At 38.4% G+C, this 14,140-nt stretch overlaps 1 protein-coding gene across 1 annotated transcript in view; it reads right to left on the reverse strand.

Moving 5' to 3' along the window:
* TASP1 (taspase 1) overlaps positions 1-14,140 on the reverse strand; it is a 615,049-nt gene that overhangs the window by 472,442 nt on the left and 128,467 nt on the right. Inside the window, exon 5 of the mRNA XM_007946379.1 lies at positions 3,680-3,764. Coding sequence (XP_007944570.1) covers positions 3,680-3,764 — 85 coding nt within the window. The remainder of the gene's footprint in view (positions 1-3,679; positions 3,765-14,140) is intronic.

A 14,140-nucleotide genomic window follows, 5' to 3' on the forward strand; every position in this document is an offset into this window, starting at 1 on the left:
GCGCGGGATCGGGCAGTGTTTCGTTCTGCTGTGCATGGGGTCGCTATGAGTCGGAAACGACTCGACGGCACTTAACAACAACAACAACATGTATCTGATAAAGAGTTTAATACCGAGAATATATATAAAGAAATACTACAAGTCAACAACAAAAAGGCAAACAACCAAATTTTAAAAAGAACAAAGGACTTAGACGTTTATCCAAGTAAGATATACAAATGCCCTCCCCTCACAAATACATGAAAAGATGCTCAATGTTATTAGTCACTATGGAGATGCAAATCAAAACCAAAATGAGGTATCACTTCACTCTGACAAAGATGGCTATCCATCATACATCTGTCAGTTGGTTATACTCCGGTGGCTTGAGTGTTGCTATAATGCTAGAAGGTAGGCCACCAGTATTGCAAATACCAGCAAGGTCACCTAGGAAACAAGTTTCAGCAGAGCTTCCAGACTAAGACAGACTAGGAAGAAGGGCTTGGAAATGTACTTCAGAAAATTAACCAATGAAAACCCTATCTATCGCAACAGAATATTATCCAATATAGTGCTGAAAAATGAGTTCTATAGGTTGGATTGTTGTTGTTGTTTGCCATCGAGTCGGCCCCGACTCATAGCGACCCCTCTTTGGGTTTCCGAGGCAGTATCACTACGGAAGTAGGAATGCCCAACCTTCCTTCCGAGGAGTGGCTGGTGGGTTTGAACCGCCAGCCTTCTGGTTAGCAGTCAAGTGCCTTAGCCACTACGCTACCAGAGCTCCTTCTATAGGTTGGAAGACACTCAAAAACACAGCAATCATAGCAGTGGACTTGAGTATACCAGCAATCATGAAGCACAGGACCAGGCAACATTTTTTCTGTTGTACATGGGGTCACCATGAGTTGAAGCCAAGTCCATGGCAATTAACAACAAAAAGAAGAAGATGACTATGATTGAAACACTAAAAACAATAGGTTTGGTGAGGACGTGAAGTTATTGGAACCCTCATCCACTGCTGGTAAGAATCCAAAATGGTACAGCTGTAGCACCAGCTTAGCAATTCCTCAAAAAGTTAAACAGAATTACCATATGACCCAGTAATCCCACTCCTAGGTAAATGCCCAAAATAACTGAAAGCAGGGATTCAATCAGATCCTTCTACATTTATATTCATTGCAGTCTTACTTGCAATAGCCAAAAGGAATAAACAACCCAAGAGTTCATTAACATAGGAATGGATAAACAAAATGCTTACAATGGAGAGTATTCCATAATTAAGAGAAACAAAGTTCTGATACATAGTACAACACAGAATAACCTTTGAAAACATTATGCTAAGTGAAATAAATCAGAAACCAAGGGCAAATATTACATCACCCCACTTATATGAAATGTCTAGAATAGGCAAATGCAGAGACAAAAGTTTGTTAATGGTTACCAAGGACCAAGAACTGAGGAAGAAGGAAAAGAGCAGTATTGCTTAAGGGAAGTGAGTTTTTGTTTCAGGTGCTATAAAACTTTTGGAAATGGATGGTGGTGACGGTTTGTGGTGGTTATGTTTGTGTGTCAACTTGGCTGGGTCTGGTTGAGTGGGTGGGCAGCTGGTGGTAATTATTCCCCATGATGAGACTGGCAATCAACTCCATGATGGGATTGACCACAAGCAGCTGAGTAGCTGCTTTGGATATGTGGTCTGCTTCCTGTATATAACAAGCAGCATTGGGAATAGTCTCTAGCTTATGGCATGCTTGGACCCTGCATGTAGCCCTGTCGTTGTTCAGCAGCCTGCCATGTTCTGCCGACTTTGGGACTTAAAATGGATTTGAATTAATGACCTGCTGTGTGGTTTGGTAACATCAGGACTGTGCCTTTTTACTTATCAACCTTGGGCTTGGCAGCCTCAGCATCCAGCAGCTGTCTGAGTGAAGAAAAGCCTCTAGCTTCAGTGGGCCGGGAGATCAAGGCAGAGCTGAAGCCCAAGGCTGAGGGGCTTTCACCCAGCCCCTAGAGCCTGGCACTTTGACCTTGGACTTCAAACCTCCAAATTGTGAGAATAAACTCCTGTTTATTAAGGCCATCCCGATGTGGTATAGTCTTGTCAGACCAGTACTAGGTAACAAGAACACGGTTGTACAACACAGTGAAGTAATTAATGTCACTCAACTATACACTTAAAAAGTCAAAATGGCAAATGTTTTGTTATATATACTTTACTATAATAAAATACAAAAGGAAAAAATAACAGAAAACATGTAATATTAAAAATTAATATTTCTTTAGGAATTTTTATAATTGACCCTTCTAGTACCACAATTAAACAACTGAGAAGTATATGACTAAAACATCCCCCTAAAAAAACCCTCTGCCATCAATTCCGACCCATAGCAACCCCTGAAGACAGGGAAGGATCGGAGTGATCCTGTGTACTCCTGTGGAGTACAGGGTTTCCAAGGACATAAATCTGTGGGAAGCAGATTGCCTCATCCGTCTCCCATGGAGCAGCTACTGGGTATTTACCACTGATCTTCTGGTTAGTAGCCAAATGTTGTCACCACTACACCTAAATTTACTTGCATAAAAAGTCTTAAGATTTTTCAAAACTATAATAATAAATAATTTATTTATTAATAATAAAATTATTAATAAATAAATTACCATTACTTCAAAATATAACAAAATCAAACAAAGTGATTCCTATAATAATGCTGTCATTATTTTCAACACTGAACATTAACATAATCTTTACAACCAGGAATGCTGAACACAGATTGAGAGTGAGGTGGTATTAATGTATATTTGCCAATACAGATAAGCATACTAATGGTATAATGGTTTTGTTTTGCAAAAACTGATAAGTCACAAAACTAGGGGAAAATACAGTATCTAAAATTTGTTTTAAAACACTATGTTGTTGTTGTTGTTTTTATGCGCCATCTAGTCGGACCCAACTCATAGCAACCCTTCCTTGGGTTGCCGACACGGTATCACTACAGAAGTAGATTGCCCAACCTTCCTTCCAAGGAGTCTCTGTCAGGTTTGAACCACCAGCCTCTGGTTAGCAGTCAAGTGCCTTAGGCACTATGTTACCAGAGCTCCCTTGAAATACTATAGGGGGTAAAAATGGGATATGTGCAAAAGATGAAGGACAAAAACAGTATTAATGATTGGATCTGGATGACAGGTCCATTAGGGCTTTCTCCAATGTTCTATCTAGTTTACACATATTTTAAAAGTTCAAAGTATTTTTCAATTAAAACCATATGCTAATAGTGAAGAAAAAAAGTAATCTTAATTTCACAATGCATTTCTCTAGAAGAGAAAAACTAAGCAGTTTTATTCAACAAACTTGTCAAAATTATAAATTAGACTCTGGACTCCAATGTATGAGATAATGTTAAACTTCAATAATCAAAACACCACAACTGAACACTTAGTAATAGCAAAAATATTTCTATAATTAACTACAAAAATAAAAATTAACCCTGCTCTCCTTTCTGCTTCAACCATAATATTCTATTCTGTCCAGAGCTTTATCAACTGTACAAAATGTTCCAAAGTTCAGAGATCAAAGTGTGTCTTCCCCTCAAAGGCATCCTGCTGCTGTGTAACCAACAGCATCAGCCTTCTGTAGAGAACACCCTTCAAACACTGCATGCACTAAAGACCAAAGACCCAGCAAAAGTAATAAAGCAGTTACCAGGGAGGAATTCTGCCAGCTGAGAGCTTGCCCTTCTGTCCTTCACACAAAAGTCTGTTTGCAACTGAGACTGGGTTCTTGATTCCTAGAAAATATAACAGAAATAAAGTCAGAAAAACACTTTCATGCTTCCCACTCCATTTTGGTACTGTTTCAATAAATTGAATTTAAAATATCTTAGAAAATTCGTCTTTTTCAAAACATCAAATACACTAACGATATCTCTTTATTATCATGAATAGTAAGATTCAAATCAACAAATACATGAATGACTAATAGATGCAATAAAGAACAAATATAAAATACATATATTCTCTTGTTTTCTCATGTGATTGCAACAAAAACTGAATTTTACATATTTAATGTGTAGTTCCTGCGTGGTATAGTACAAATGGTTAACAAGCCCGACTGCTAACCACAAGTCCACACGTTTGAGTCCACCCAGAGGTGTCTCAGAAGAAAGTTCAAGCAACCTACTTCTGAAATCAGTCACTGAAACCTCTGTGGAGAACAGTTCTATTCTGATATGTCTGGGATCACCATGAGTCAGATTCAACTAAATAGTAACTAGTTACTGGCTTACATATTTAAAGTAGCTTCCTTTTTTTTTAATAGATTTCAAAATGGAAGAGAAAAAATGAACTGAAAATATGGCACTCTCCTACTGTCAAAATTAAATAAATGCCCCAGTCATTTACTTGACCACAAAATCATTTCCCACAAAACATGTTAGAGAGAAAAATGATTGGGGAAATAGGCCAAAAATGGTGCTGCAAATTGGGATATAATTGAGTATGTACAAGACTTTAACCTAAAATATGGTTCATGGCACATCTTCAGATTGTGTCCAACAGATAAAACAATGGTAAGAAGTGAAATGAGGGTATATCTTGGGGAAAAAAAATGATAAACAGCAAGTATTAGCATGAGAAACATCATAAAGATGACAATGACAACAAAAAAGGATGATGAAGATTATAGAAACCAGTGACAGAAACTAAGTACCTAATATGTATGGGGGCCACTGCCACACCCTTCTCTCACTGCCTTCAAGTTGGCTCTGACTCATAGTGATCCTTCTTTGGGTTTCCAAAGCGGTATCACCATGGAAGTAGATTGCCCAACCTTCCTTCTGTGGAGTGGCTGGTGTTAATTGTTCCCTCGATTCTATCATATACTCTTATGGATTCTACTTGATTAATAAGGAAATAGATGCACAGAGAACTTAAGCCACCCATCCAAGATCCAAGAACTAAGATTTTAACAGAAATAACTAATGTCAAAGACAACACCCTTAACCACCAACCTACGAATACCTCTCAGACTATTAATACAGAAAAATATCAACAATGGGATAAAAAAGAGACTACAGAAACTCAAACTAACAGAATGTCTCAAAACAAATTTTAGAAATTTAGTGAAATACTAAAAACTATGTCAAAAAAAAAAAAAAAGTATGAAATACCAAAGGAAGGAAAAGGACACATCTCTGTGCTAGTTCTTGAGAATTTATTTCTGGGTATGATGATTCTATACTGTAAAGGAAGCTTTAACTGCCAAATTAATTTATCAATTTAAATGTCTACACTATCAACTGAAAGTTCAAAAAGATTTCTATGAAATATGATAAGCTGATTCTTAAATTCATCCAGAAGACAAAGCTTTGAAAGAAAATGATGAAGAGTTACTTACCCTAAATTTCATATTAAAGCTATTCTAATTAAAAGAGTGTTGTGGTATAGTAAATGATACGGTATGGCTTTTCTAGCCATAGTCTCTGTAATTCCCACTTTGCCATAAGCAACTGAGTAGCTGATTGTTAAAGTTATCCACCTGGTATATAGCATGAAGCAATCTTCCGGGAAGTTCACTCTCTCCCAGGTGTGTAGAATTCTGATGTTCAGATTGGTTGTTTTTAGCCACTCTGCCAGACTCAAAAGGAGCCCTCCTACAGACAGAAGGAGAGTCTGACAGCCGGCTGAGAGAGATGCACTGCTGAGAGAAACATGCTGCTGAGAGATATGAGGGAGACACACTGCTGAGACATGAGAAACATGCACTGCTGAGAGACAGACATGCTACTCAGAGAGATTGAGAGAGACAGGCTATTGAGAGAGATGGACAGTTGAGAGAGACTGAGCATGTTCCTGAACTTGAATTGTAGCCTGTTGCTTTCCTAATAAACCCCATAATCTGTGAGTTCTGTGTGGCCACTGAAGCAAATTACCGAACCCAGCAGAGAGGTGGTGGGTGCTGCAGGAGGAACAGTTGATGACAAGGTTAGTAAGAGAACTGGAAGGTGGCGAAATGTCTAGCCTCATTAAAACAGACCTTGGGCTGCTGATGGTGATTCTGTCTTCCTCTTATGTAGTTAGAGGAGGTCAGAAGACGTTGCCTCCCTGCCCCTTTAGCAAGTGTGGTACAAAATAGGCAAAGATATCAACAGAACAGAAGCAAGGTAAAGTTCAGAAACAGACGCATCAATTTAAATATTTAATATATGATAATGATAGCATTTCAAATCAGTGGGAAAAGGCTAGATTATTTATGAAAGGCAAGAAGAACACAGAGTGAAACGCATGGGAATCAGACTACTTCATAATTGTACCAATTATCATTTTACTGCTCCTCATTTAAAAATTTACCCTTCATTGCCTGATCTGTGAAAATGGATATGGGTTCTTTAATGTTTCCTCTGCAACTTGCACTCTATTCAGCGATGTTAGTAGAGAGCACTGGAGGCATATTGCAGGAGGAAAGGGTAGCTTGTTCACCATGCTCCTAGAGAGCACAGTTTTCTTTCCATTATTTGGAGCACATGATATTCTCCAGTGCTAAGTGCTTCTAGGGTGAAACTCTCTCTAGTGCTCATCCATTTCATGATTCTCCAGTTTTTGATTCAAGTAGCAACAGTATAACTGAGAGCCCAAAACAGCAAACTGACAACCCAGTTCACTGCTCCACATACCCCTTCCTCAGTGCCACACATACAAATAGCAAGTGTCCCATGAAGCTGGCCATCTGGTGAGCCAAAAACCCAATGCTTACGCTGCATTCTGGAAGTTTAATTTTGGATCTCTGTGTGCCCATCTGCCAGCTGAGCTTGCCTGTCCCCAGAGTATTTATACAGTAACTATGGACAAGCTCTTGCCTGAGTAACCCAACAACTTTTCAACTATACCGTGGGCTGCAACTTCACCTTCTTTGATGAAGTCTGAACTCCTTCCAAGCTTATCCCTCCTTAAGTAATCTCCCTTTGCCCTTTAGTGTTTTCTTTCCATCTGTACACAGTTACTCTCCTATCATTGCTTAATAATTCTTTATATTAAACTTCCCTTATTTAAAGTAATGTGTGTTTCTCTCTTCTAATTGGACCCAGACTGATAACAGTAACCTTGGACAAATTAGTACATTTCCTTTGTGTTTCTATTTCCTCATCTGTAAAACAGGAATAAAGGTAATAACCTCATCAAGTTCTTGTGAGGGCTAAATAATTTAAGCTATGTAATCCACAAGATAACAATGCCCAGCATGTATTAGAAACTTAATAGACAATAGTTACTATTTTTGTTATTGTTAGCCAACGAATTGCATAGGTAGAATTGGTTAGTCATTTCAGAACAAAATAAACAATGGATTGAGAGGTAAATGTGGTAGTTAAGGTTGTATGCCAACTTGGCTGGGCCTGGTTGAATGGCTGGGGCAGCTGGTGGTTGTTATTCCCCATGATGAGACTGGCAATCAACTCCATAGTGGTAATCGACCACAAGCAGCTAAGTACCTGCTTTAGAGATGCGGTCTGCTTTCCATATATAAGCAGCAGCTTTGGGTATGGTCTCTAGCTTCTGGCATGCTTGAACTCTATATGTAGCTGAGTCATTGTTCAGCAGCCTGGAATGCTCTGTTGATCTTGGGACTTTTAATGGACTTGAATTAATGGCCTGCCATGTGGTTTGATAATATTGGGACTGTGCCTTGCAACTTATCAACCTTGGGCTTGTCTGCCTCAGCAGCCAATAGCTGAGTGAACAAAAGCTTCTAGCTTCAGTGGGCCGGGAGCTGAAGACAGAGCCGAAGCCCAAGGTTCACAGGCTTTCACCCAGTCCCTAGAGCCTGGCACTTTGAATTCGGACTTAATGCCTCCGAACTGTAAGAGAATAAACTCCTGTTTCTTCCAGCCAACCCATCTGTGGTATATTCATGTTAGAGTGGCACTAGGTAACTACAACAATGCTAAATAAAATATGCAACTATTAGAAGAAAATACAGGTCCACTCAATGAGGAAAGAACATTCTCTTCAAAAATAGCACTGAAACAATTGGATCACCAAATGCAAAAGAATGAAATTGGACTTATACTTAATACCATATGCAAAACTTAACTCAAAATGTATCAATGAACTAAATTTAAGAACTAAAACTGTAAAATTCCTAGGAAAAAAAAAAAAAGGGTAAAGATATTACCCCAAAATGAATTCTTAGATATAACACCAAAAGCACAGCAACAAAAAAATAAATTGGACTTCATCAAAATTAAAAACTTTTGTGCATCAAAGAACTTCATAAACAATGTGAAGAAATGGCATACAGATTAGGAGAAAACAGTTGGTAACTTGTTGTTGCTATTATGTGACATGGAGTCAGACCTGACTCAGAATGACTCCTCCTTGGGTTTCTGAGGCAGCATCACCACGGAAGTAGATTGCCCAACCTTCCTTCCCAGGAGTGGCTGGTGGGTTTGAACCACCAGCCTTCTGGTTAGCAGTCAAGTGCCTTAGGCACTATACATCTGATAAACATTGAATACCCAGAATATACAAAGAATTCCTGTAATTCGATAGCAAAAAGGCAAGCAATGGGCAAAGAACTTGAATAGATATTTCTCCAAAGAAGATATACAATGGCCACTAAGTACATGAAAAGAGACTCAACTTTATTTGTGTTGTTCTTGTTGTTATGTGCTGTGGGAAATGCAAATCAAAATCACAATGAGAAACCAATTTACACTCACTAGGATAGCTATTAGGAGCTCTGGTAGCATAGTGGCTAAAGCACTTGACTGCTAACCAGAAGGCTGGCGGTTCAAACCCACCAGCCACTCCTCGGAAGGAAGGTTGGGCAATCCTACTTCCGTAGTGATACTGCCTCGGAAACCCAAGGAGGGGTCGCTATGAGTCAGGGCTGACTCGATGGCACATAACAACAACAACAACAACAACAACAGGATAGCTGTTATCAGAAAAATAACAAATAACAAAGGTTGGCAAGGATGTGGATAAATTGCTGATGGGAATGTAAAATGATGCAGCCACTATGTAAAGCACTTGGCACTTAAACCACTTAAACAAAGCCACTTTAAAGCATTTAAACAAAGATTCAGCAATTTCTCTCCTCAGCATATACCCAAGAGAACTAAAAGCAAGGACTCAAAAGAGACACTTGTGCTACAATGTTAACAGCAGCATTGTTCACAATAAGGAAGAGGTGGAAACAGCTCAAGTGTCCAAGAACAAATGAATAAATAAATGAAGTGTGGTATGTACATACATATTATTCTGCAATAATAAGGCCTGAACTTCTAATAAATACTCTGCAACATTGAGAATCTCTGAAAACATTATGTTAACTGAAATAAGCTAGATATAAAATAGATTAGTCACTGCCAGAGCTGTGCAAAGAGGGAAATGAGGAGCTACAGAGTGATTCTTTGGGATGATAAAAAAAAGTTTAGAAACACATAGTGGCGATGGTTGCACAACACTGTTAGTGTGATTAACGCCAATAGATTATACATTTGAAAGTGGTTAATGGCAAAAAAAAAAAAAAAAAAAGCTATGTCTCTATTACATCAAGGTGCAAAAATGTGAAGGCCATGGAAGCGTCATGGTAAACAGACGCAAAGTTCCCAGTTACTCTTTTTTTTAATCTACTTATAAACTCCTGATTTTCCTGAGGGTAGATTACTACGTATTGCTACTGATTATAAATTGGGATATTTTCCATGAACTTCTTGTCCCAAAGTCCATATTCTTCTTCACTAAAGAAGTGACTGATTGTAATTCTGAAGAAGAATGTCGAGAAGCTTGAGGTGAGGAGGAAAAATAAAAGATAACAAAAATGAAGAACGACAAGGAAGACTCAAAAAGGATCGGGAACTAACAGAGGACAGTACTGAAGAATCCAGCTAGAAGGTACAGTCAGAGATGGAGAAAGAAAAAATGAAATTGTTCACAACAGATTTGAGATTTTCTGCTTCTCATAACTCCATAAGAATTTTAGGCAAACTTCCAGTAAGATGGAGGAATAGGCAGACAAGCAACACAGATCCTCTTCAACAAAGAAAAGAAAAACCGATTGACAGAAATACAGAAGATAATCCTGGAACCCTGAGCTTTGAAAGGAACTATACAGAAGTGGATTAGGCACCAACTAGTGGAAAAACCTGAACGAAAACAGGACCTAAGAACAGGCTCTGTTCGCCAGGGTTGGCAAGGACATATGAGAGGCTGACAATAGGAAAGGAGACAGTGGTGAGTGTATAAGTGCTATCAACTAGTGAATAGAGGAGCACAGCACAGTACCCTGCCTGTATAGATAACATGCAAACAAAACAAAGAACACAAAAATTGGGGGCAAGTCACTCCAACATATAATCACCAGTTAAATATAAATACAAAAACGTCACAATGCCTTGGAGACAACTGAGCATCACAGTCTACACAAAGAAGCAAGATAAAGCAGGAGAAACAAGGGACCAGTATACAGACCTAGAACACATCCCTGAGGAAGACGCAGCATTGGAACTCCCTGATAAGGAATTCAAAAGAATTATATTTAGGTATCTTCAAAGGATTGAGAGAACAGACAAAACCCCAGAACAATTCTGGAAGAAAATACAAGAACAAAATGACAAAATAAATGAAAAATTAGAAATGATTCTAAATCTACTGATAGAAATGCAGAAGATTAATACTAAATTGTCAGAAATAGATAACACATTGAAAGGGCAAAGGAGTAGAATTGATGCAATGGAAGACAGAATTAATGAGATTGAAGACAAATACCTGAATACTTCTTTCAAAAGGGATCGATCGGAAAAAAGATCAAAACAGAATGAAGAAAACCTAAGGTTCATGTGGGATACCATTAAAAGGAATAAGCTACGTGTCACCAGAATTCCAGAACAGGAAGAGAAAAATAAAACCACTAAGAAAATTGTCCCAAGATTTGCTAGAGGAGAACTTCCCTGATATGATGAAAGATGAGAATACATCCATTCAGGAAGTCCAACAAACCCCAAACAGGATAGACCTCAAAAGAAAAACACCAAGACATATCATCATCAAACTCACCAAAACCAAAGACAAAGAAAGAATCATGAGAGCAGCATGGGAAAAACGAAAAGTTACCTAGAAGAGGCAATCAATAAGACTAAGCTCAGATTTCTCAACAGAAACCATGCAGGCGAGAAGACAGTGGGATGGTATATATAAGCCCTGAAAGAGAAAAATTTCCAACCAAGAATTATGTACCCAGCAAAATAGTCCCTCAAATATGATGGTGAAATTAGGACATTTCCAGATAAGCAGATATTAAGGGAATTTGTTAAAATCAGACCAACTTTACACGACATATTAAAGGGAGCCCTTTGGACAGAGAAGCAACAACAACAACAACTGACCATTAACACACATGATGATATAACCCAGAAACCAACCCAGCAATGGAAGTATCCAAAGTAAGTAAGCCTACAAGATTGTAAACAAGGAACCAGAGACACCAACCAACAGATGAGGACAACTATAAATGAAAAAGAGGGGAAAAAATCTGTGTCGTTACAGAACTTCTAGACGGTAGGGAAGTCAAGACAACTACAAGATAGAACAGACTGTTCTACACTTGAGAAGAAAACTATAAATCACAGGGTAACCTCAAAGAAAAAACATTAACCTTCACATCAAAATAAAAAGGAGGACCAGCATAAATATTCAGCAAATACTAATCACAGAAGAACAAATATAGTACTAGTTCATTGTTGTGGAGGGTCAAGGAAAGGGTTATATATGGAGGGAAACTTTCTTTGTTGGTTGCCAAGTGTGAGAGGGGAAGGGAGGGAACACCGCGGAAAAAAAAAATGCATTGATCTTTGTCACTTTAGTTTTGTGTATTTCACTGTACATAAATTATATTTCAATAAAATGCATTAAAAAAAAGAATTTCAGCAACACTAGTTTTGTTCTAAAGGACATCACTGAAAAAGTGATTTATAATGACATCTGACTTTTCTGCTAGGTTGTTCGCATATATTTGACCGCATGTGCTCAGGCTATAAATCAAAGTTTGACACAAGCAATGAGAAAAGCACTTAACTTTTTGGATGGCTAGATAAGTAGCTAGGAGCACTGGCGGCATAGTGCCTAGGGCATTTGACTGCTAACCAGAAGACTGGTGGTTCAAACCCACCAGCCACTCAGAAGGAAGACTGGGCAATCTACTTCCATAGAGATACCACTTCAGAAACCCAAGGAGGGGTCGCTATGAATTGGAATCAACTCAACAGCAGTGCGTTAAGTTCTGGGTTTTTTTTTTTAGATAAGTAGCTACCTATTTCTCTCACTGTGTATGATTAAATATTGAAATGTAAAGTGAAGTCACATGAAAAATCACCTTCGTTGTAAAAACCAGTATTTTGATTCTCTATCCATTGTTTTCCCATCACTCTGTCAGTTTGTCATACTGTGGTATCTTGGGTGCTGTTGGGTGAAAGTTATGACATCAGTATTTCAAATACCAGCAGGGTCATCTATGGTGGACAGTTATCAGCAGAGCTTCCAGATTAAGACAAACTAGAAAGAAGGACATGGCCACAACCACTTTTGAAGACACTAACCTGAATAGCAGGAAACATTGCCTGATCTGATATACTGCTAGAAGATAACCCCCTCAGGTTGGAAGTCACTGAAAATATGACTGGGGAAGAGCTGCTTCCAAGAGTAGAGTCAAACTTAATGATGTGGCTACAGCAAAGCTTTCAAGTTCTTCATTAGCTGATGTTGCATACTCAAAATTAAAAGAGACAGCTGCAAACATCCATTAATAATCAAAACGAGGACTGTATGAAGTAGGAATCTAGAATTTTCCTAGATTTCCGAATTTCAGAAGTTGATAAAAATGAAATTGAAAATATAAAAATTGATATCCAAGTCAGTCATGAGCTGAAAGGGACCGGTATTAACCATTTTTAATTGGACAATCAGAATTACAGGAAGATTCATTAACAATCTGTGATATGCACAGATGATACAACCTTGCTTGCTGAAAGTGAGGAAGATTTGAATCACTTACTGATGAAGATCAGAGACTACAGTCTTCATTATGGATTACAACTCAACATAAAGAAAACAAAAATCTGCACAACTGAACCAGTAAGTAATAACATGATAAATGCAGAAAAGATTGAAGTTGTCAAGAATTTTATTATACTTGAATCAATAATCAAGAGATGACAAGCAGCAGTCAAGAAATCAAAAACATATTGCACTGGGAAAATCCACTGCAAAAGACCTCTCCAAAGTTAAAGAACAAAGATGTAACTTGGAAAATGAAGGTGCACCTGACCTAAGCCATGGTATATTCAATAACCACACATGCACGTGAAAGCTGGACAATGAATAAGGAATACTGCAGAAGAATTAAGGAACCATGATAGCACATTTCACTGCTTCACAGAAGGTTGGTGATTCAAACCCACGAGCCACTCTGCAATCTACTTCCATAAAGATTTACCACCATAGAAACCCAATGGTGGTCACTGTGAGTTTCAATTGACTCAGTGGCAGTGGGTTTTTGTTTAGCAGAAGAATTGATGCATTAAATTATGGTGTTGGCAAATATTATTAAATACATCATAGACTGCCAAAAAAACAAACAAATCTTTCTTGGAAGAAGTACAGCCAGAATGCTCCTTAGAAGGAAGAACAGCCAGACTTCTTCTCTCATACTTTGATCATGTTATCAGGAGGGACCAGTCACTGGAGAAGGATATCATGTTTGGTAAAGTCAGCCATAAAGGGGAAGCCCTCCACTAAATGGACTGACACAGTGGCTACAATGATGGGTTCTAGCATAGCAAAGACTGTGAGGATGGTGTAGTACCCCAGCCAGTGTTGTGTTCCATTATAAGTAGGGTCACTATGAGTCAAAACCAACTCGATGGTATCCAACAACGTAACAACAACATCCATTTTTTCACTACAATGTAAAAATTGTATATTATTTATGCTCCCAAGTAGCATCATCACCTTTTGGGTAAAAAGTACACTGTAAGAAGCAGCCCAGGTGGCACAAATGGTTAAGTCCTAGGCTGCTAAATGAAAAGTTAGTGGTTCGAGGCGGGGCAAGATGGCGGACTAGGCAGAAGGATTGCACAGACCCTCTTCAACAAAGAAAAGGGAAACCAAT

The sequence above is a fragment of the Orycteropus afer genome, unplaced genomic scaffold (assembly GCF_000298275.1).
Source record: "Orycteropus afer afer isolate SDZICR_OR568_19922 unplaced genomic scaffold, OryAfe1.0 scaffold00158, whole genome shotgun sequence".
NCBI lineage: Eukaryota > Metazoa > Chordata > Mammalia > Tubulidentata > Orycteropodidae > Orycteropus > Orycteropus afer.